This window comes from Monomorium pharaonis, unplaced genomic scaffold (assembly GCF_013373865.1).
Source record: "Monomorium pharaonis isolate MP-MQ-018 unplaced genomic scaffold, ASM1337386v2 scaffold_700, whole genome shotgun sequence".
Classification (NCBI taxonomy): Eukaryota; Metazoa; Arthropoda; class Insecta; order Hymenoptera; family Formicidae; genus Monomorium; species Monomorium pharaonis.
The window spans coordinates 1-22767 of record NW_023416023.1 but is presented as its reverse complement, the minus strand read 5'-3'; the positions used below and the strand labels follow the sequence as shown (position 1 = coordinate 22767).

At 36.4% G+C, this 22767-nt stretch overlaps 1 protein-coding gene across 1 annotated transcript; it reads left to right on the top strand.

Moving 5' to 3' along the window:
• Window positions 1-1435: 1435 nt before the first annotated feature.
• LOC105840936 (serine/threonine-protein phosphatase 2A 56 kDa regulatory subunit epsilon isoform) lies at window positions 1436-20228 on the top strand. The gene is made up of 9 exons (XM_012688030.2): window positions 1436-1574; window positions 14986-15182; window positions 15700-15894; window positions 16018-16148; window positions 16299-16416; window positions 16796-17071; window positions 17153-17382; window positions 17582-17736; window positions 18092-20228. Exons 1-8 carry the CDS (start codon window positions 1436-1438, stop codon window positions 17730-17732), a joined length of 1437 nt encoding a protein of 478 aa, XP_012543484.1. The 3' UTR covers window positions 17733-17736; window positions 18092-20228.
• The last annotated feature ends 2539 nt before the right edge of the window (window positions 20229-22767 follow it).

Here is a 22767-nt window from a genome sequence, read left to right as displayed (position 1 = left end):
GAGGCAACCAGCGGCAGCAGCGTCGACGGCCGTCGACAGTCCGCCGAGTCTCACACACTCTATCTCTCTTTCTCTCTCTTTCTCTCTCTCTCTCTTTCTCTCTCTCTCTCTCTCTCTCTCTCTCTCTCTCTCTCTCTCTCTCTCTCGCGTTGGATCATATCCGCCAGCGCGACCGTATATACGTGCGGGTGCGCGCGGCCATACTTCCTACACGACGTGCGCCGCTGGATCAACTATACGCGCAAGTCGTTCTATTTCGTAACGGTGCATCTCTCTTTTCTTCTTCGGCCACCGGTGGTGGTTCGACACGGTTTAACTCGGCACGCGCGGCAGCACGAGACCTGCCTGTCTACGTGCGTGCGTGCGTGCGTACGTACGTACGTACGTACACGCGCGTGCGAACAAACGCGTGAGCAAGTGAATGAGTGAGTGAACGACACACGCAATCCACGACATCGTCGAAGAGGAGCAATCAGCCGACCAACTAACGAAATCATCGGCATTATCATCATCATCATCATCAGCATCAGCATCAGCATCAGCAACAGCAGCGGCGGCGGTGGCGGCGACGACAACGACGACTATTAGTCACCGACTAGCACCACTGCTGCCGTCGTCATTGTCGATCGACTCCACTTTGCGTCGCGAGTGAGCTGCGAAGTGGGACCGAGTTTAAAGGCAGCTGTCGGAAGAAAGTCGCCGGTCGGGCGTTTTGCGTGTCGCGTACCTCTCGTGCACTTCGGTGTAGGTGGGAGCACCTACGTTCGCGGAAGGAAGGAAGGAAGGAAGGACGGACGGACGGACGGACGGACGGACAGACGGACGGGCAGACGGGCGGACGGGCGGGCGCGCGTCCGCATGTGACAACGCCTAGCTGTCTAGAGAGCCTCATTGCGCGCCCCTTTCTGCCGGTGGCCCGGTTTCTGACGCAGCAGCCGAAAGTAGCCGGCTGAAGGTAGCGTGTGCTATGCGCGACGAACATCCTCGACAGAGCGCGCTTCGTCGACATCGTCGTCCTCCACCTCCGCCACTTCCTCTCGTTCGGCGGTGCACAGCGTGAACGGTGTCGGGGTAACGCGTGTGTCCGTGGCGTGTGTCGTGGATCGGGGGGACAAGAACGGGAGGCAGGAGGGAGTGAGAGGAAAAGAAGAATTGATGCGTTCGGGTATAAACCCGTGTCACGTGCATCAGCCGCTGCGTAACACAGTGTGTGCCTTTCTTTTGTTTTCTTTCGGGAGGTCAGAGTGAGTGTTGTCGCGGTCGCAGCCGCCACGAAATGCAGCCTCCTCGAGGCGGAGGTGATCTCGGTCTCTAGTCACGCGAGTCCCTGCCGCTGTCTCCGGAAAGGGGGAACAGAACCCGGAGGAAACAGACGCTCTCGTTCGAGCATCCATCACCACTGGATAGTCCCCACAGTGCCTCCGTTAATGCCAAAATGTCGTCAGGGGCCTTCGTGGACAGGATAGACCCCTTCGCCAAGCGATCCCTCAAGAAGAAGTCCAAGAAGTCGCAGGGTTCCTCCCGTTATCGCAACTCGCAGGATGTCGAACTGCAGCAGTTGCCCCTGCTCAAAGGTTAGTTCGAGACCAGTTACAACCTTCCCTCCTCTCTCCGCCCGAGAGACTTTTTCCCTTAAATGGAGCAAAGCGAGCTTGTTGGCCATCTATCAGACGAGCTCATTGACACACATGTAAGAGCTATTTGATTTATTTCATTTTTTGCAATCACTGTTAGATTTATGCAAGTTTTTAAAAAGTAAATTAAGTGGCCTCACTCCAGGTACTTTATACATATAATTATTGTTGATTGTTCTAAATTAGGTAAAATTGCAGTACGAGGTAAGAAGGGTTTTGAAAGAACTTGAGAGAGAAACAGAGTCGAGAGCAAAGAGAGAGAGAGAGAGAGAGAGAAAGCTGCCAACTGCATCTTGTAGGGAATTGTGCAAGATTTTTGCACGCTGAAAATATCTCTTGTGTCTTTTAATCTCTAATGTGTATGCATCAGCTCGTTTATTTGGTATCTTGACTCGTTACTTTTTTATCTTTAGCTCTGATAAAACGTGCACGAAGGATCCTTTATCTGACTCGTAAAGTCACGCTGTTAAGGAAGAGTGGAGAGGCTACCATCCAATTTCATGTGCAGATCTGTCGCATTTTCTCGCGAGCTGGAGTGGCACAGCTTAAACATAATATCCTTGGAGTCATTGAATAATTGGCAGCAGGTCCGCCGCTCCTGACTTAGGCTGCAATTGCATCACGTGTATGGCACTGTGCTCGTATCGGTAAACATATCGTTCGCGTTTCTTTCAATACGTTACCGATTGGCGGATCCCCTCCTTCCCCCCGCTGTCTCTATCTCTATCTCTATCTCTCTCTGGCAAGTATTCGTTTATCTTACGAAAGTTTCAGGGGCGAACGATTTCACGCCACAGCGGTTTTCACGAGGACATCATCGCATTAATAGCATCTCCGTTATGTCCGCATATTTACCGACGACATTATTGACATGTTACGTATGTCTGGTTAGCGAGAGGTGGCTCGCAAAAAATTGTTTATCGAGACGTCACTCGTGGCGCTCGTCGTCCTCGAGAAATAAAGAACGAGGATAACCTTACATTTCGTGCGAGGAATTATCGAGAGGAAACAGCTGGATAAAATGTGCTCGACTCCTCAAGACGATCATCACACGTACTCATGTGTCAAGGATCGTCTGGCTGACCGGCCACGTTTTTAATGACATCGTAGAGAGCAATGTTCTCCAAAGGTTCGATGACGGCCTGTAACCCTCTATCTTCCGCCTTTCAGCCGTATCTATATTTCAGCAATTTTTATCCTGGATGTGGATCTCAACACTAAGTTTCTATCAACTTTTGTACCACGTTCGACTACGCCTTCGACGATTCTACGAGGAACCGTCGATTGTACCGATGAAAGAAACCCCCTGATCATCTGGAAAAGTTGCAAGTGCAAGCCTCCACACGATTCCGGCCACCACCGACATAGACGAAACCGTCGCTATTCACGAGAAAGTTGTAAGCTATATCCAACTGGCCTCTATGCACGACGTGGAACTTTTGGAGGGATCCCAGATGAGATCTGCACCGCGATCGCGTCTGGCGCGAAACATCGTACCGGTCTGAACGACGAACAACGTAAGACCCAGCTTAATCAGGGACGTCGCGGGCCGCGTGGCGCGCCTACTTGTGTGCTTCTTGACAAAAGACACCGACACGTTTCTCGCGGCATCTGCAAATCTCACACACACACTTCAGATTTACAATTCAAAGGATGAAATTGATCACATTGTGAACTTAGCAACCATCTCGTCAAGCGCGTGAAACACGCGGTGTACATTCGATAAGTCGTAGCGTATTTGGCAACGAGGAAAAAAAAGAAGATGGAGCAAAAGATGCGGAATAAATTTTGGAATCACACAATGTGCAGTAACGCGAATACAGTGTACAGCTACATGACATAGACTATTCAATCGTAGATATGTTGGACGCTTTATCGAGTGGTGAAACACTTGTTACACGCGACTGTAAAAGTTTGTTTACGGAACGTAGCCAGCGGGCACCGATATCGCGCTGCGCCTAGCTTTCGCTGCTCTCTCGAAACAGCGAAATACACTAACCGCGGTACACGGATACGCTTCCGGCGTGGAGAACCCACGCGCGAACCTACCGCAGCTAATTGTTGCAAGAAGCGATGATTGTGGCCATGCCACGTATTGATACGTGCATGATAATGCGTGCAATCAGTTTTTGACTTTCCCGAAAAGAACGTACGTCTTACACAATTTTCACCCCGCTGACTTTATCGAGTATTTGGTTTCTTGATACGCGTCGTATCGTGAAAGCGCACTCGCGCATACTCGCGACGTGTGTCGCCGAAAGAAGTGGTCGAGGTTATCGACATGCGACTGTATAATTCTTTTTACGATCGAATTGGCCAGTCGAGCGAACATAACGATTGGACACGCAACGTGCGGACAGCTTGCTTGATAAGAAAATAAGAGGAAAGGAACGAACCGAGTTTCGAGACTCCGTGGTAATAATTGTGACCGTAAGAAGAAAATGAGGAAATATTGAAATGTCATCTGCCTATTGTTTGTCTTTGGCCAACACAATCTCGTAGGATGATAGGCGTGACGACTGCTGGATAAGTGCTCAGATTGTGATTGTTGCAACCAGAATTAATATTCAGGCATGAAAGAAACTTTTTGTTATCATTGTCTAAAGTATCTATAAGGCACTAAGAATAAGTACAATGTACAGGATTCTTTCATGTCGGACTCAACCTATGAAAACAATTGTCAAGACCGAATTAAAAAAATGGGTTTAATTATTCGTGCACGATTTATCCACGAGCATATTTTGTAATACCTATTCTGTAATTGCATAAATCATTTACTTATTCTGATGACTCACTCGTTTTCAAATTCTTGCCCGGCGCTGCTTTTAGTCGGATTCGTTTCTCCGAAGGAATTATCTATGACCGGTGCTACGAATAAGAATCACAATTGAACGTGTAAATACAAAGAAAAGAGAAGCATGTTATCATTTTTTACTCTTTGATTACGTAATCGACAAGGAGCTTCAAACTTGGTCCAAACTTGGTCAATTACACTACCAGTTTATCTCGCAATAATTTACGATGGAAGTGTCTTCGCGGTCGTAATTCAAAGTGCGTATATATGCTTTTGTCAGATCGACCACGACTCGAAGTACACGTTCCTGCCTTCGTGGGATCTATTTTTGGAGGGAACCAAAGAACAACAGTTCACAAGGCTTACGTCCTTCGGAAGAAACCATAGTCGTCATGCGATATGAATCTCAAAGATTCTGCTCGTCGATTGGCAGTCGCAATCGAACGATGTAACGCTTCCAGGACGCGCAAAATAATATTAGTACTCCACCACGTGTAGTGGCTAGAAATTCTCTTTTTTCTCTCTCATTCTCACTCATGTGTTTACTATCACCGCCATCTGAACAGAGTCGCACCGAAGGGAACTAGGGATCGACATGGCAACCTAAAGGGCTCAAAAAGAAGGGGAAAAAAGTTAATCAAGCGCTAATCGTGGTAATGATCGTATAAGGCTGACTTATTCGCGAATTTTGCAATGCGTATAACATTCACAAGAAGAGCAAAGGGAAACAACCTTCACTTCTTTATGTTGTACAGATTTTTCCACCTTATAAATACTTTTCTGTTACATTTGTTTTATCGCAAAATTAAGAATATTTTATTTGAAAATTCAAGACTGTTGAAAATAAGTCTACAAAGTCAAGGCAACTTTCTTCTTTTATGTACCTTTACTTTCTCTGTATTTGTCCGCCTATTGGTCTACCATGGTTTTTTTTTAACAAGCGATAAGGCAGTGTTGCTAATGAGACGCAAATGCGAGCGATTATCGAGATAATTAACACGCTTATAAACAAGACAACGTGGCAGATTTAAATGTATAAAATACGAATGTATGATAGAAGCGATCGCGCACCATGAATATCACGAGTAAAAGGATTAGTAGTAGTCAATTGTAATAAAGGAGACACAAAGGAAAGAGTTGTGAATTATCGGTAAAGTAAGAGCTCCAAGCATCAGTTCCGAGTCAATATTACATACGGTATATAAATTGTCGCGATTTGTTGTCCCTTCCGATTTATATACAAGCAATATTTCCGATCTCTTCAGAACACATTCTTTCCCGTAGACTGCAATTGCTTACATTGTCTCAAAATTTACACGTATATAACGTATGTTTAAAATATACACAATTATGTTCCAAAAGGATACTTCAAAATAATGGGAAATCACATAAATTGTTCCAAATTCTTCCCTTAAACTTTTCTCCACGATTTTCTTCACTAATCTAAAGTTGACTCTTAGAATTAACTTTCTCCTCTCTCTCTCTCTCTCTTTTTTTTTTTTTTTTTTTTTTTAATAACTTAAAACGTTTGCGTAACTAATGTCTTAAGTTTAACATAGCTTTGTTGAAATTTTACACTAATATTTACTTCACTTATCGCTTATATCATTAGCGTAAAATGGAAAATAAAAAAAGAGATGAGAGTACACTACGAGCATATAATGTACAATTGAGATATTTTTTTTTTAAGATTTAAAGTTTTGGATTCTTTCTGTTTTCTTTTTGGAAGTAACTATATAATTTCGAAAAGACACTAAAAACTTTCTAGGACAGTTAAATTTTTTGAATATGCGTCTCACAAACACACAATAACGGTTAAACAGAATCTCTCTCGCTTCCACTTTACTGGTTGACCCACAAATTTCCGGCATGAATGGTCGTATGGAATAGATCTTGTAATGTCGTTCACCTTTGTTAGTAAGACAGTAATATAGTACTTTTTTTTTCTTTATTTGTTCTATCAATTTATCCAAACCACGAATTGTACGCAGCTTTAATAGAAATATAAAACTATAGACTTTTATATGAGAAAATATTCTATGTACGTCTCTTCGTTCGTTTTTGTTTTCTGTCATACTTTTAGGCAAAATTCGAGATTATATTTTCCAAATTTTTGCTTCTTCTTTACATGTTTTTCTATGAGAAAATTAGCATTATTTTGATCGTTTTTCTTGATTATGCAAAACTACGAACATAAAAGTTTTTCCATAATAATTATCTCATTTTATATTTTGATCTACATTTTCCATTTGTTGATTTTTCTTGAGATATATTTTATTTCTGATACATATTTTCTTTAGTAGAAAGTTGATTATTGTTTTATTTATGTATGTACCATTGTACAGAAGGATTGTGAATACATATATCTATAAAGAGATATATGAATTTATCTATTGGATAAAGTTTTGAAGTTCACAATTCGAATGTGACCCCGAGACTAAGTAAATGACTAAGATAATGCTCAATTAGAAAGTATTTATAAATACACAAAATGTCATATAATATCATACAAAGATATATACATATATATAAAACTATGTCTATTTGTATATTTATTATATATATTGTTTTGTCTTTTTTGTTAGAAGATAAAAATAGATTAAAATCGTAAGATATACTAATTCGGCCACGATGAGATATGCGTCTTTGCCGGCTAGAAATGATTATTGTAATAAATTATCGCGCCTACCTAGTAGTGTGTTGCGTTGCGCGAACATTACGGCTCGCAACAGCGACAGGTGAGCGGAAACAAATAGAGGTAGTATCAAGTTCAACACGCACTCACAGATTCGAATCAGTTCCAATACCTTATTTTGATTTTATGGGACTCGAATAGCGTTCATAAAAAATACCACTTCATCAGTAATATTTGCTTGGTTTATTCAGGTCGTTTTTCAATCCCGAAATGATTGCTCGCAATAGAAGGTATACAAAAAAAACTTTATCTCAATTCGTTATCGCTTTCAAGATATAATTGTTCCGTTCTAGCAAGACATTTATCGTTTGTGTCCATTAACAAATCCTTTACTTACGTAATTTAAAAAATGTTAAATATTTAACCAAACTATACGGTTGATGCAGAGAAAGCTATACGTTACTTTTATCATATACATTTTTCATGTTTTTTTTTTTTTTTACCGCAGCGTTTCTTTTGAGCTTGTCTTTCGGGACACCTTTTAGGACTCGAAGCTGCCCTATATTCGAACGTATTCGCGAGACACTCGAACCCGTCTCCAGGAGCGAACGATCCGTAGGATCGTTGCCGCGGTGCGGTGGTGGCGGCGACGGCGGCGATCGTAAAAGTTTTACGATTTCGGCGCGGCATATCCTCTTTAAACCGAACCCTTTCGGCGCTCGATACATCGGATGACATTTCGACCCATGTTGTTACTTTATCGTAACCGATATATCGCTTCTTCGTGAAACGAGAGAGGGAGAGGGTACTCAATGACGCGCTTGAACACGGTGTAAATTGAGTGAAAAAGCAGTGCGATGCTCGAGAGGTAAACTTCTATAGGCGAGCGAAACACCGTTGGATGATCCGTGAAATTTCGGAAATCCAAGACATACTCGGTGTACCACAGGATCTGGGTGTATCACACGTAACAAAGTGTTTAAATATATACATTCGATTATTATTGTTTTTTTAATAACAGAGTTGTGGAAAGATTTTTTACATAAAAGTCATTTAAGAATATTAATAGAATAACTTTAATAGATTTTTTTATTATTACACGAAAGTATCTGTAGTGCCTGTAGTGTCTAGTATTAAAAAAAATAATTGAGTATATAGACATAAATCAAACATATCGCGTCAACAACTCTGATTAAATCTCTAGTAGATTAACACTCCATTTTTGAAATCATGATATAATTGAGAAACCTTCCTTAAAGAGAAAATTCAGTAGTCGTCGATTGTTGTATCTAAATTCTGAAAAAGGGATGTTTTGCAGGGGTAAGCAACTATATGATCTACACACACACACACACACACACATTGCGCGCGCGCGCGCGTGTGTGTGTAAATGACGAGAGCTATCGAAGAAAGTTAGAATGTATTTCCTCTCGGTAAAAGTATCATCGGGCACCTTGTAACTTTTTAGACTACGACGTTAACACTTTGGCGTTATTCTTGGAAATTAAACTTCAAATTAAATTTTAAGCAAGATAAACTGTAAAATGAAAGCTTTATTAAAATAAACTTGAGCTTTTTGCTTATATCAATTAGCATTTAATATTGGAGCAATATATTTAATTTTTTTTATATAAACACTGTGTTACATTTTTCCCGTATGTAAATTAATAATTATGGTTTTTTAGCAATCATAAAATAAGATGATTTAGCTAGGAACGGCTCGTGCGTTTATGTAAAGAAAAAGGAAAGAAGCGTGTGCATACATTTTTCGGGTTAAAGGAAACTATTGGCTTTCCAAAGTAAGAAATGTAGTCGCGCGTTACGATGTGCTGTACTATTACGTCAGACGTAAACACGGTTTAATTATGCGTCATGCACAAGTGGGAGCATTAATAGTGTTCTTTGTTAAGACGTCTCCCGCGTGCTTGTCGGAGTTCTACTTCGATCCATATTAAGGAAGAGAAAAGCGCGAGAATGAAGGTAGGAATGATTATGAACGAAACAATTCCATGGATCGTTTCTTACTTAACCGGATGATAACACGGATATACAAGGTGTAAAATGTGAGTAAATTTACATGAATTTCACAGATGTATTTTTCTTCGGCAATCTGATATTCATTTTTATCATAATCAAAATAATATTTAAGCTTGCGAATAAATTGAAGATGAGAAGCTTTTCTCGAAATGATGTAGAGAATAAATAACGCGTATCTTTTTTTTTATCGGGCGCACTTCACTTTGACGGCATTTTAATTTCTCACTTAGAATCTTGTTGGACAGATATTCTTTAACAGTAAATATTCTAATATTTTCAGCGAAAATTTATGTAGATAAGACATTACGATATTCTGGTAACGAGTCACGCGCATATAAATACGCTTTCTGGCTAATTGACGCTGATGGTCATGGTCACTGTCAAGATCGAGACAGGAACACGAAGATGCCACAGTGCGGGAGCGAGAGAGTGAGACGTTCATTAAGTCACGTTCGTAACAGGTCGCACCGGTAAAGAAATTGATCGTTGTGCGTAAAAAATTTGCGATTGTTATGCCGAATGGCTATGTGCTTTCCAGGTGACCACTGTCTTTTTGCTCGATAAAATTGAAATCGATATCGACACGTAGTAAACTGTTACGAATTTCTTGGAATATAAACTATTCAATCTTCGAACTTTATATTAGATTAATTCTTGATAAAATTTAAACTCTTTATTTTATTTCATTATAGTATATCGTGATGCAGTAATAATTTGATTTTTAAGGCGAGACCGACAATGAAACCGGTTGTAATTTTGACGAGTTCAATATCCGATACTATAGATGTGATGCCATAGATGCTATAGGTAGATGGATAATGTATCTTACGTCATTCGTTATGATGCAATCATTGCAAAAATAGAAAAAAACATCGGACTTTTCGTGTATTGAAATCTGGTTTCATGCAAATTGTATTACTTGTTAATGATTATATAATTATCAGATGCATGATTATCTTTTTTAATACTGTGTGTGTGTGTGTGTGTGTGTGTGTGTGTGTGTGTGTGTGTGTGTGTGTGTGTGTGTGCGCGTGCGTGCGTGCGTGCGTGCGTGCGTGCGTGCGTGCGTGCGTGCGTGCGTGTGTGTGCGTGCGTGCGTGCGTGCGTGCGTGCGTGTGTGTGTGTGTGTGTGTGTGTGTGCGTGCGTGCGTGTGTGCGTGCGCGCTGTGTGCTGTGTGGTGAATTAAACAGGATTGAGATTAAACAATAATACACATTTAACATACATTTCGACATTAAACCAATACAGAAATATGCGATGAGTGAAAGAGTGAAAAAAGGCGCGTAAAAAGAAGGGGAAGAATCGTAAAACGGGAAGATCAAAGAGGAAGAGAGAAGAAGGCGAAGCGCAGACGACAACAATGGGAGTGGACAAGGCGCGATAGAACGAAAGAAGGAGGGGAAGGAGAAAGATAGCGTCGTTAGAGTATGGGAGAGGGATAAGGGTTGGAAAGGGGACGAGAAGAGGCTACCTGACGGTACCCCCCAGAGAAGCGGTGGAAGTATTGATCCGGAATGCCGGCGACCACCTGCACGGAACGCGCTCTTCTACTCCTTCACCCTCAGTTCCTCTCTTCGCGTTTCTACCCTTTTTCGCCTCCTCCTCTACTTCGCCTCTTTTTCTTCGTGTCTCGCTCTTTCCTTATTTTGTTTCCCATTTCTCTTCTATCGTCTCAGTCCTCGTCTTCGTCTCTTTTGATTTTATTCTTTTTTTTAACCATTTTTTTATTACCCCGTTTTTTGTTTTGTTTTTTATTTTTATCTATTAATTTTTGTTATCTTTTTTTAAATGTTTATTGATATTCTTTTTTTCTATTCCGCCTATTCGTTCTTAGTTTATTTTGTTTCTGTTCTTTATACATTCTATTCCCCTATTCTATCATCCGCACCCATTTCTTCCTTCTTCTCTTTCTTCCTCACCGATACATCTGCCTCGTATTTTGTGGCCAACGTATAACCATAATTTACCATCGAGTTACTCTCGACGTTCAGTCGATCTTGATTTCCACAATGACTCTCCGCGTTTTATTTGCATAACGTGTAATTAATATTACGAAAGTCTGAATTAATTAGAAATAAATTTATTGTACACGTACGTTGCTTTATATATAAGCCTTCTTCACAATTTCAAACATATTCGCCAAAGAGAGAAATATAATTTTTTAGCGATTAGTGATTATAATAAAATTATAAAAAATTATTAAAAAAGTGATATAATAAAAAATAAAGGGTCCTTGGTGAATAAAGCCTCAGGGCAATACATTACGCAGTTCAAGCTCGCTAGATATTTTAATCCAAGTTGGAAACTCCCTCAAAAGGATCTATTCGAGCGAAATAATAAAAGAATATGGACGAGGAAAGAATATATCTCAAATAGATATAAAATATTATTTTTCTGGAGTGGAGATTGAGAAGGCGTATCTCGTGCTATACAGCGGCGCACGCATCGCGACATTCGCGACGCGAGTACGTTCGCGAAGGTATGTGTCGTCTTATGAATGAAATTATAAATATGTGCATGTGAAGGATCGCGCGCACGTAACGTTGAGGGAGAACGAACAAACGAACGAGCGGGTTAGGCAAACGGGGGCGAGACGTCCCGCGTAACGCTATTTTTGGAGGCCTTCACGACACGATTTGTCGCGTCGCGACAGCCAATTTTCGTTACGTCTTCACTTTTCTTTCTCTCCTTCTCTCGCTCACCTGAGCCTTTTTATAGTATTAAAAAAAAAATCGTTGTTAAGGCCATTCAACCGTTCTCGCTCGCGCTTTCCTCTTGTCGAGGGAGAGACCGCGAATCTATCGATGGAGGAATCGTGCGTCTGGCATCGATTAAACCTCCGAACTCAGAATGAAAAATTAATTGCACCTTCACCTCGTTATAATCCGGGATGTGACGCAGACTCGCCCCACTGTCTATTGTCGCATAAATAGCGATATTTAATTCTAACTCCTCTATTTATGGATCTATCCATGGATAATCGTAAGATAGCGTATAACAGAATTTATTAGGGGAGATAGTCTCGCAAACTCTCATTCTCTCTCTTTCTATATCTCCTCAATTTTTTTGTTTTCTGCACTTCTCATCCCTTTCTATCTAATGACAATGTGTTTTTCTTAAAGTTCTTTCATTAATAAGTAAAATAATTTGATGGCTCGTATTTTAAAGGTTAATCGAAAGAGTAAGAAAAGTAACGCACGTCTCTCACGTGTCATGGCGATAATAAGACCGCTACAGTTGTGATCCGACGACGGCAAAATCGTCTAAATATGTCTTGGACGTGTTACAAGCTTGTGTTGCCACAGACAACTATTTCGTCCCCGTGATTTCGAATGTCGCTATTCAAGAATGACGACAGCGAACATTTGTAATCGGAACGAACGAGTAGCGATCGGTTCTTTCTTCTCAAATCTTCTTTTTCTCTTTTCACTGTAGTCGCACCTAGGCTTTCCGGAAAAAAATTTTAGTGAGAGGAGGGGGGGGGGGATAAATATAACGCACAGATTGCTACCAATTTTTTCCCAGGATGATCACTTTACGCCTCGATTTACTCGCACGGCAGTATTTCGCTCAGGACGGTCGCTTGTTACGAAAGGGAGAAGGGAAGAGGGAGGAGGGAGGGAGAGACAGACAGAGAGAGAGAGAGAGAGAGAGAGAGAGAGAGAGAGAGAGAGAGAGAGAGAGAGTTTGGCATAATTCGATAAAGTCATTGAGGCCACGCCGTGTGCCATTACGAAGAGCGAAGTTGCCACGGGACGTTGCAACCACGTCATCATCCCCGAAGCGAAGTGAAGCGCGTGGGAAAAACTGATTAGCTGATGTGTGTTACCCTTTGACTGTGTCCCGGATCTGTGTCGGTATGCTCTTCACCTGCAAATTTTTTGACCGTGTTGAAAGATTTTTTTCTGATATTTCGATGGCTTTGCAATCTGTTAGGAAATTTCACTCCGTCAAAGTGACAGGAATTCCTTAGATCGCATTCTGAGGATAAAACGAAATTTAGCTAATCAGATTGGGACACCCACACGGACGCATAATTGCTCCTCTCTCTCAATTTTATCCTTGCATCTCTCGGTTGCATGGCTCTAAAGGTTTCAAATGTACCATATGCGAAATATCAAGGGATGGACGAATACAACGATACTTTATTCTTCTTTTATTTTCAGATATTTTTTTATTTCAATTAGATATTTGTGCAATATTAAATGATTTTAGTACGATCGTTAGTAGGGTAAAAATATACGCCATGATTACTAAGTTTCATTAAACTCGTATTACCAAAGAATTTAAGCAACTATAGATTTTTCGGTTTATTTCAAATTATTTTAATAAAATTATGATTTAAATTTATTTTAAGAGTTTTCTTTTAATACGATATAGTAGGCAAGTGGTAGTTGTGAAAATAATGTTACATATATGACCCCTAAAGTTTGTCATAGCCAGAATCTTATGCTGGGTTATGAAAAGTGCACAAGATGCAAGCTGTAGATATCCAATATCCGCCATACGGATCCGATATACGGATCGTGATTATCAGTTCACAGTCAAGCGTGATAAGTGTTAATCGATGTATGATAGAAAAAAGTCGATCCTAATCCTAAACGCAATCCGCAATCCGTGGACATTGACTCGCGATTATGAGCGAGATAGCAAAAGAACGCGGCCTACGTGCAGGTGGGCTGCACATATCGGCATAAGCATGTAACATCGAATCCCTTCACGGCAAATATAATTTTTTTCAAAATTTTTCTATATTATATTTTTTATCTTACTGTTAAAATATGATAATTTTATCTTTATTGCATATCGATATAAATATAATTATTAATATTATATACGCACATATAATATCAATAATTATATAAATAATTAATATATAAATAATTATTGGTATATTTATATTTTATTTTATATAAATAATATATATATTTTTTATATATCGATAATCGATATGTATATGCTTGCAACGTTCTACAAGGGGACATAAAATCATTTTTTAAATAATGAGTAAGAGAAATTTTGATTAAACTCTAATTGACATAATTTGGCCGATTAATTTAAATGATATCATTACTTAAAATAAAATGTTTAATTATATAATTATTGTCTTTAATCTAATCTTTCTTTCGTATTAAACAAAAATTTTGAAAAATTAATAATTTTATCTATGTTAACAAAATGATATAAGAATTATTTGATAAGTTAACTAAAATTGTCGATTAAATGAATTGGAATTTGATCGAAGTTATCCTTAAAGGTAATATGAATTTTTTTTAGCAACCCATCTTTGACTAATTTGTTTCTTGTTGATAAAAATTTGGCAGAGACAGAAATATCTTGATTATTACAATCACAGCGATTTTTTTCATGAAATAGAGTTTGACAATATTAATAACAAAAAATAAAATTCTAGCTTTTATTTAATTTAAAAAAAATATCAAACTTAAGTCGAAAAAATAAAAATCTCAGATTTATCGAAAAAGGTTTACAATCAAAAGATATATGCTACATAATCCGTTTGTACAATCGTTTCAGCATTCGATCATCTTGGTCTTTCATAACTCGTGTGACTTGTGTGATTCTGGTTTCTATCGGCTCAATTAAATTGTTTGCTTACACATTTAGAAGTAAAGGAAATGATAACATTTTATTGGGCTCTTGTTCATGCAGTGAAGATGTAAAAATAGTAGTCAGGCACTTTGCTCTTCGATTTGCATATATAATGAATGAATTGTTTATAACGAAACAACTGGATAAAGATATGCCGGTTCCATAACTCCCAAAATTTTTCTTTACAATTTATCTAAGAATTATTACCAAAGAAATTTCACATTTGCATTTCACTACAGAGTTAAATTACATTAACATAATTTAATTGTTACAGATGTTAACGCCGCAGAGCAGGAGGAATTATTTATCAAAAAGCTGCGCCAATGCTGCGTGGCATTCGATTTCATGGACCCAATGGCTGATCTCAAAGGCAAGGAAATTAAACGGAGTACGCTCAATGAATTGGTGGAATATATCACAGCAGGGCGAGGTGTACTCACTGAGCCCATTTACCCGGAAACCATTAAGATGGTATGTTTATAATTAATAAAATGAGCGCGACAAAGTATAAGAAAATTATCTATGAATAGGATTTTAAAATTTAATCCGTTTTATTTATTCTTGTTAATAATGGAACGTCTGATCTTTCATATGTATTATATGCATCAGTTCTCGGTCGCTAAGTACATTGGTTTCTTAAACCTTGTGTCCATGATGCTAGAAATCACTTCAAGATTTCGGATTAATTTCTAGCACCGTGAATATAAGGTTTTAAAACCTTATTTTATTAATTTGAAAATTATTCTGTTAATAAAATTAATTTAAAATATAATTTAATATAATAACTTACTTTTATTCGCATATACGATGTATTTATATAAATGCAAATAAAACTCGAAATATGTTACATATATAATCTTTCTCTCAACAGTGTTTTTAATATCTTAAATAATTTATTTAATGTAATAAATAGAAATTTATAACTATTTATTCAGTGCTAATATTATGAGAAATCACTCAAAGATCTTTTATATAATATTTGTTATAGGTTTCTGCAAATCTATTCCGTACATTGCCACCTAGTGAAAACCCAGATTTTGATCCAGAAGAAGATGATCCGACCTTGGAGGCGAGTTGGCCTCATCTTCAGTTGGTCTATGAAGTCTTCCTCCGTTTTCTTGAGTCTTCAGATTTTCAGCCTGCTATTGGCAAAAAAGTTATTGACCAAAAATTCGTGTTACAGGTAAAGGGTTATATTGTTACTTTTCAATGTTTTCATTTCTAAAATATGCTAATGTAATTAAACAAGTAACTATTGTACATGTAATTATGAACAAGTATAATTTATTACAATTACTTGTTGCAGTTATTGGACTTATTTGACTCGGAAGACCCTAGGGAAAGAGATTTTCTGAAAACCGTTTTGCATCGTATTTATGGGAAATTCCTCGGTCTTAGAGCCTTCATACGCAAACAAATTAACAACATTTTTCTGAGGTATTTATTTGAATTTTGTATTAAATTATAATGAAAATTTTATTTTAATGAATATTATGTATTTCAAATAATTTAGCAATGCAACAATTCAGTTTACTTAAAATTTTTATCTTGATATTTACATAATACTTCACTTTATTATTATTTTAGGTTTGTGTACGAAACAGAACATTTCAATGGAGTTGGTGAACTTCTTGAAATTTTGGGTAGCATTATTAATGGATTCGCTCTTCCTTTAAAAGTCGAGCACAAGCAATTTTTGGTTAAGGTACGATTACATTTTATTTGAAACAATGTTGAAATGTACATTAATCTAATTCAAATTTTTTTGTGAAATAAGTTGTTTTATTTCTTACACACTATAAGATCTCCTGCTTAATTTATGAAATTCCAATTTACAATTTATTTTAGTTTTACTTAATCTCCTGAAAGACAAAATTAGAATTAAATTTGGTTTACATAACTTTTTGTTGAAATACATTTTTCTAATTATTTTGGCAATATTTTTTGAAGGTATCCAGAGATGCATACTTTGCTTAATCTTTTCTGTATACATATTTCTATTATATATATCAATGCTATAGAATAAGAAGGAGAGGGGATTTAAAATTTGAGACCAGAAAAAGTATTAGTATATACTTTTTTAGGTGCTGTTACCACTACATAAAGTGAAATGTTTATCACTCTATCACGCGCAGTTAGCTTATTGTGTGGTGCAATTTTTGGAAAAAGATGCGACTTTAACAGAACCAGTTGTACGAGGCCTCCTTAAGTTCTGGCCTAAAACGTGCAGCCAGAAGGAGGTGATGTTCCTTGGTGAAATTGAAGAAATACTGGATGTTATAGAACCTAATCAATTTGTTAAAATACAAGAGCCCTTATTCAGGCAAGTCGCACGTTGCGTGTCTTCACCACATTTTCAGGTAATTAATACATTTATACTAATTTTTCGACAGATTTGTTACACAGTTGTGAAATAATGGTTCATTTATTTTTCGCTACAGGTTGCAGAGAGAGCGTTGTACTTTTGGAATAATGAGTATATAATGTCTCTAATTGAAGAAAATAACCAAGTAATAATGAAGATTATGTTCCCAGCATTGTACAAAATTAGCAAGGAACATTGGAACCAGACGATTATAGCTCTTGTTTATAATGTTTTAAAAACTTTTATGGAGATGAACAGCAAACTCTTCGATGAACTTACTGCCAACTATAAGTTGGACAGGCAAAAGTAAGGTTAAAAATTTGGGATTTTTCATAATTTTACAGAATTAAATAAAACTTTTTAAATTTAGTTTTTAATTTAATACAACTTGATAATCTAGTGCGATAATTTAAAAGTCTATCGGTATAATTTAAAAATCGAAAGCTATATAAAGAATAAAAATTTATTTCTATTGTTCCTTTATATGTATATGTCTAAATTATAGAGAGAAAAGGAAAGAAAAAGAAAGGGACGAGATGTGGAAGAAACTGGCCGAATTAGAACGACGCAACACTCTCGAACGTAATGCTCTCGCAGCTTCCTCCAATAATCCAGTTCCTGCCACTAATACATCTATAACGCGGACTCGCCCCTGAGCTGGTATAAAAATATTATTTCATCATTTCTAAACACTTAAAACATACATGCTCGAATGTAAATACATAGAATACTGAAAAATTATGAATTTAAAGTATATATATTTACAGATTATTCGGACAATTTTAAATCTATATCTTATCAAAATTTTAATTAGACATCTTTATTTCATTTATTTTAAAAATAAAATATTCTGATAATTAAGCGCTCTTTTTTCTACATTAAGATTTTATTCTAACAATTTACATTGATTTAGAAGATATAAAATGTCTGTAATATAATACGCGAAAAATATTGGAAAAACAAAGTTCTGTCTTTTAAGATAATTTATGTAAATATCAAATAATGCTTTTTTTAGGTGGAAATAAGGTGTCACGCTGCCCAATTGTTAGTTCTTAGTTTACGTCGATTGTCCATATACTACACGCAAAAATTCTTGTTGTTAGTGAAATGAATTGTCTCACGAAAGCATTCTTGACGTAATGTAATTCATTTTATTAGTTGTGACAAAATGACAGAATAATGAAAGCAGGAAAAAGAAAAAAAAGAGACAATGGAGAGTTAATCACGCATTCTTCTTTAACAACATTAACAACAACAACGTGGCGATTAGTGAATTCCAATAATTTTATATGTATCGGGTATATTCACATTTTAGGTTTTCTTTTTATTTAAAAATGACAAAGCGTTTCCATTGCATGATGTACTCAATGTCAGCACACAACAATACAACAATGCGTTAGTCCCTTCTTGATTAAGATGTCGTTACCGCTCTCATTAGGAGGGGACAATCATAGTTTAAATTTCGGAATAGACGAAGTTGTATACGTCGTTGTGATCCTTATGTTCATTTCTGGAGGACCCGACATTTTGCGCACTCTCTCAGACGACCAGCGTGTCGCCTCCTGACTGACCCTTACGCTGATTCTTGCTGCTCCTAATAGAGCCAGCGAGAGTGTTTGAATATATGTATCATATATTCGTAATAATGATAATGATAACTGTAACAGGTACGTAATAAAAATTAGGTAAAAATGAAAACAAATATAAATATAAATACACACATATACACATACACACACACAAGTATATATATGTGTGTGTGTGTGTGTGTGTATAAAATATGATATATTATATATATATATATATATATAAAAGATATAGTTAATACGAGATACAAACAAATTGGACACATATACACACACAGGCATACATATACATAGAAACGTACACTGATAAATGAGAATACATGTGTAAAACGTATATAGGCCGTTGTGCTACTAACATAGAGACTGCTGTGACTGAGTGCCCGCGACGAGTTAATAGTGAACAAACCTTTTTTTCATGAGCGTGTAGCCGCGGCGAGGACGGCATGCACGAACACAATAGTTAACAAGTGATAAGGTTTAATTCGCGCGGACGAAAGGAAAGAAAATGTGCGAGAGAAAAATATATATATGTTGTTTTCTAATAGAAAAAGAGAGAATGAGGAGGAAGGAATAATGGGAGCGAGAGGACAAGAGAAGTATACAATAAAAAGAAAAAATAAAGAAAAAACAGATTTGATTGTACCAAAAACATCCGTTGCTTATAAATATAATTACGTGATAACGATACGGAGCGCGCAGGTTTAAGGATCCACTTTCGGAGCTGTGCTCCCACGCTGACAACCGTAGGGGTCGTTTTTAAAATTTCTTACCATCGCATAATAGTAATTAATGATAATGGTAACAATAAAGTACGAATAATGATAATGGTAACATTAAAGAGTAATTAAACGAGAAAGAAAAGCTAATAATAAACGACAATGATAAATAATAATAGCTAACAGATAAAATACGATAGTTAACAGATATGGGTGACTGCTTGCTCATACATATTTTCATGGATATAATCGAGAAAAGAACGCACGAGAATTGCCATTGTTCATTGTTTTTTTTTTCTTTGATTATTTTTCGATGATCTTTCTCGCCGAATATTTCTCACGATTTGTACACGATTTGTGCTCGCTTTTGTGTTATGCTCCGTTCACCTTCGCTACGTAAAATCTCATAAGGAGAATGACATATACATACATATATATATATATATATATATAATTATTGTAAAATAATGTAATGTGACTTTGAAGACGTAGGTGAGAGTCCAAGAGAAGATTCTCTACGCGTAAATAGATACACATTTATTAAACAATTGTCTAAATTATTTCCATTCTTTTGACTACTCTTTATGACGCACCGTGTTTGTGCTGATGTAAATCGTAAATGGGAAGTATAAAAAAAGCGTTTTACACTTTATGACTTCAATGAATGTTGAATTGATCTTGGGAAAACGATAATTTTTAACTCTTGCCAAAAGAAGTTTTCGTTAGAACCAGATTCTAGGAAAAATATTACAAAATCTATATTATCTATTGTATATAGAATTAAATTACAGGACATCTTGTACCCCTTAAAATGATCATTTTACGATATAAAAGAATCATAATCTTTGTATGTGTGTGTGTATATGCTTAACGTCAAATTCGAAACAGTAGTTAGTTCTTTATATTTTAATCATTAAAAGTAATGTTATTACTTTTAATGATTATATATCGTTATCCGATTTTCCTTCAATATTAGTAGAGTCACATTTATAATGACATCACATGAGACATGTTATCAGTCTCGCTTTAGTTTTTATCAGAAAAAAGATGCATTTATAAAAACAAGAATATGACTTCAAAAGTTTATTGAAATTAATTTCAAATTGACTTTTACAGCAATTATAATTTTATGTTAAACACATATCGTTAAAAATTAGAGAATTACATGTTTTCACAAATTTAATTGAAAAAAGACTGATTTCAAACTCGCTTGGAAATTTGTCGTCTAAATTAAGTTATGCAATATTTCATATAAAATTTCTATGGGATGTTCTAGATTAATTATGTTTTTAATTATACCCAGCAAACATAAAGTTAGTTGTAATTTCCCACTCAATAATATAATTGTAATATAAAACACGTGTTATATTACAATTACATTGTTGAGTGGGAAATTACAACTAACAGGAACGTTACATGTAACTTGGTGTTTGGTGGGGTACGATCAAATGTCTTTTGGATTTTTTCTGAAAAATTTTTTCTTGAATTTTTAAACGATTCTTTATGAACCTTTCTTTACTTTCTCTTTTAATACTCAAGATTAAATATTTTAAATAAGTGTCCATTTCTATTTATGTAGATTAACTTATTTATCTCTGTGTAAGATATTTTTTGTTTTTTAAGTTATAAAAATTAGAAAAAAAAAAGAGATTAAAGTTAATTTATTGTTGGTAGAAATGGATATAATAGATTCTTTTATGAATGTGGTTTTATGTTTACAATGACTCGCGGATAACATACTCTTAGGATTTCCGAATTTTTAAAAAATTAGATCCTACTTTTAAATAGATTGTTTGCACATTTTGAATTGTACGAAATGATTTTTGGATATATCCAAATGTTTAAAAAAATGATACAATTTTTTTGCAAAAAGTAGATGATTAAGGACAAATGCTTTAAAAAATTTTCAATTTTTATTACATAATGATATCCTTTACACTTATACCTTTGATTTAAAATAGATAAAAGAGGATCATGGTGATCATAATAAAGAAAAATGTGAAGTTCTCTGAAAACCAAATAATATCTATCGAATAATATAAAAATCTGTCAAGTGCTCTCTTGAAAAAATTTTATTGTATTTTATACTTATATATATATATATTATTTTATACTTATATTTTTTCTTGAGAAATATTAAACCAATTTTTATAAGCTTTTTTTCATTTCTTAAGAAAAAAATTATTTGTTCAATTTTAAAATATTTTAATTTTTATTATAAATCAAAATATAATTTATTTGCAGATAATTAAAATGGTAAAAAAACAATTTTTAAACTTAAATTTAGAATAAAATATAATATTAAGATGAAAAAAGAATTACTACAAAATGGAACTAAGTATATGAGAAAAAGAAAATTCTAAATATGTTGATCCAATGACGAGAAAAAAAACAAAAGCAAAGAAAAATTAGATTTTATCTTATAATTTTACAACTGCACTTTTTAAAAATACTTCTAATTCCTTACTTTGACTCTCTTTTACGCTTTTCAAATACTAATAGTCATCGTGCATGAATACTTAAGATGCATTTTTGACTTGGAAAGTTGAAGTTAGTTTAGGTTGGCGTCATCGGAATTAACGTATTGGAGTCCGCTGGGGTAAATAGGAGTTTGTTCGCGACAGACCTATGGTATATTGGTATATATCGTAATTGGTCTGTTCTTTCTAGCTGCACTGTTGCACTGGTACAATAATGCTAAGGACGGGACTCATAGGCCGGTATTCATAGTCGAATCTTATATTTAAGATCATCTTAAGTACTGTCTTAAGATGCCATCAACCAATCACAGAGCCGTATTAGCATCTTAAGACATTGCTTGAGACGATCTTGAAATAAGATTTGACTATGAATACCGGCCATAGACCGATCTTAAGCTCAAGCATTGTCTTAAGTCTAGCTTCGAGCCGACTTGAGACTTACTTAACCAATGAAATAACAGCATTGACGTCTCAAGATCGTGCTTAAGCTGGAACTTGAATAAGATTCGACTATGAATTCCGGCCTAAGACTCCATGTATGCGCTGAGCTCCGGCAAACGCACGCGGTGACCAATCAGAATTCAAACGCTTGCTGTGACTTGCCGGAACCCGATCTGCGCCTGATTGCTGATTGGTCACCGCATGCGTTTGCCGGAGCTCACCGCAGACATGGAGTTTTAGCATAAGTTGGAATGAGAAAAAATATACTTGTCTTACTTTAAGGCCGAAATCACATGGTGCGGAATAGAACGTGCGTCATAGAAGCAGCCAATCAGAGCTTTGCCGCATCAACGCATTCTAATGCGGCAAAGCTCTGATTGGCTGCTTCTATAGGTGCGTTCGGGGAGACGCTATTAGCGCTACCAGCATCAGTCCATTTTCATTACTCATTAAAAGTAGAACAAGGAT

Bases quoted from the DNA above. Each gene is read 5' to 3' on its own strand.
- LOC105840936 (XM_012688030.2), top strand. From the start codon at position 1,436: ATGTCGTCAGGGGCCTTCGTGGACAGGATAGACCCCTTCGCCAAGCGA. The intron at 16,149-16,298 runs GTATTTATTTGA...TTATTATTTTAG, and splicing joins ATTAACAACATTTTTCTGAG to GTTTGTGTACGAAACAGAAC. The intron at 17,072-17,152 runs GTAATTAATACA...TTTTCGCTACAG, and splicing joins TGTCTTCACCACATTTTCAG to GTTGCAGAGAGAGCGTTGTA.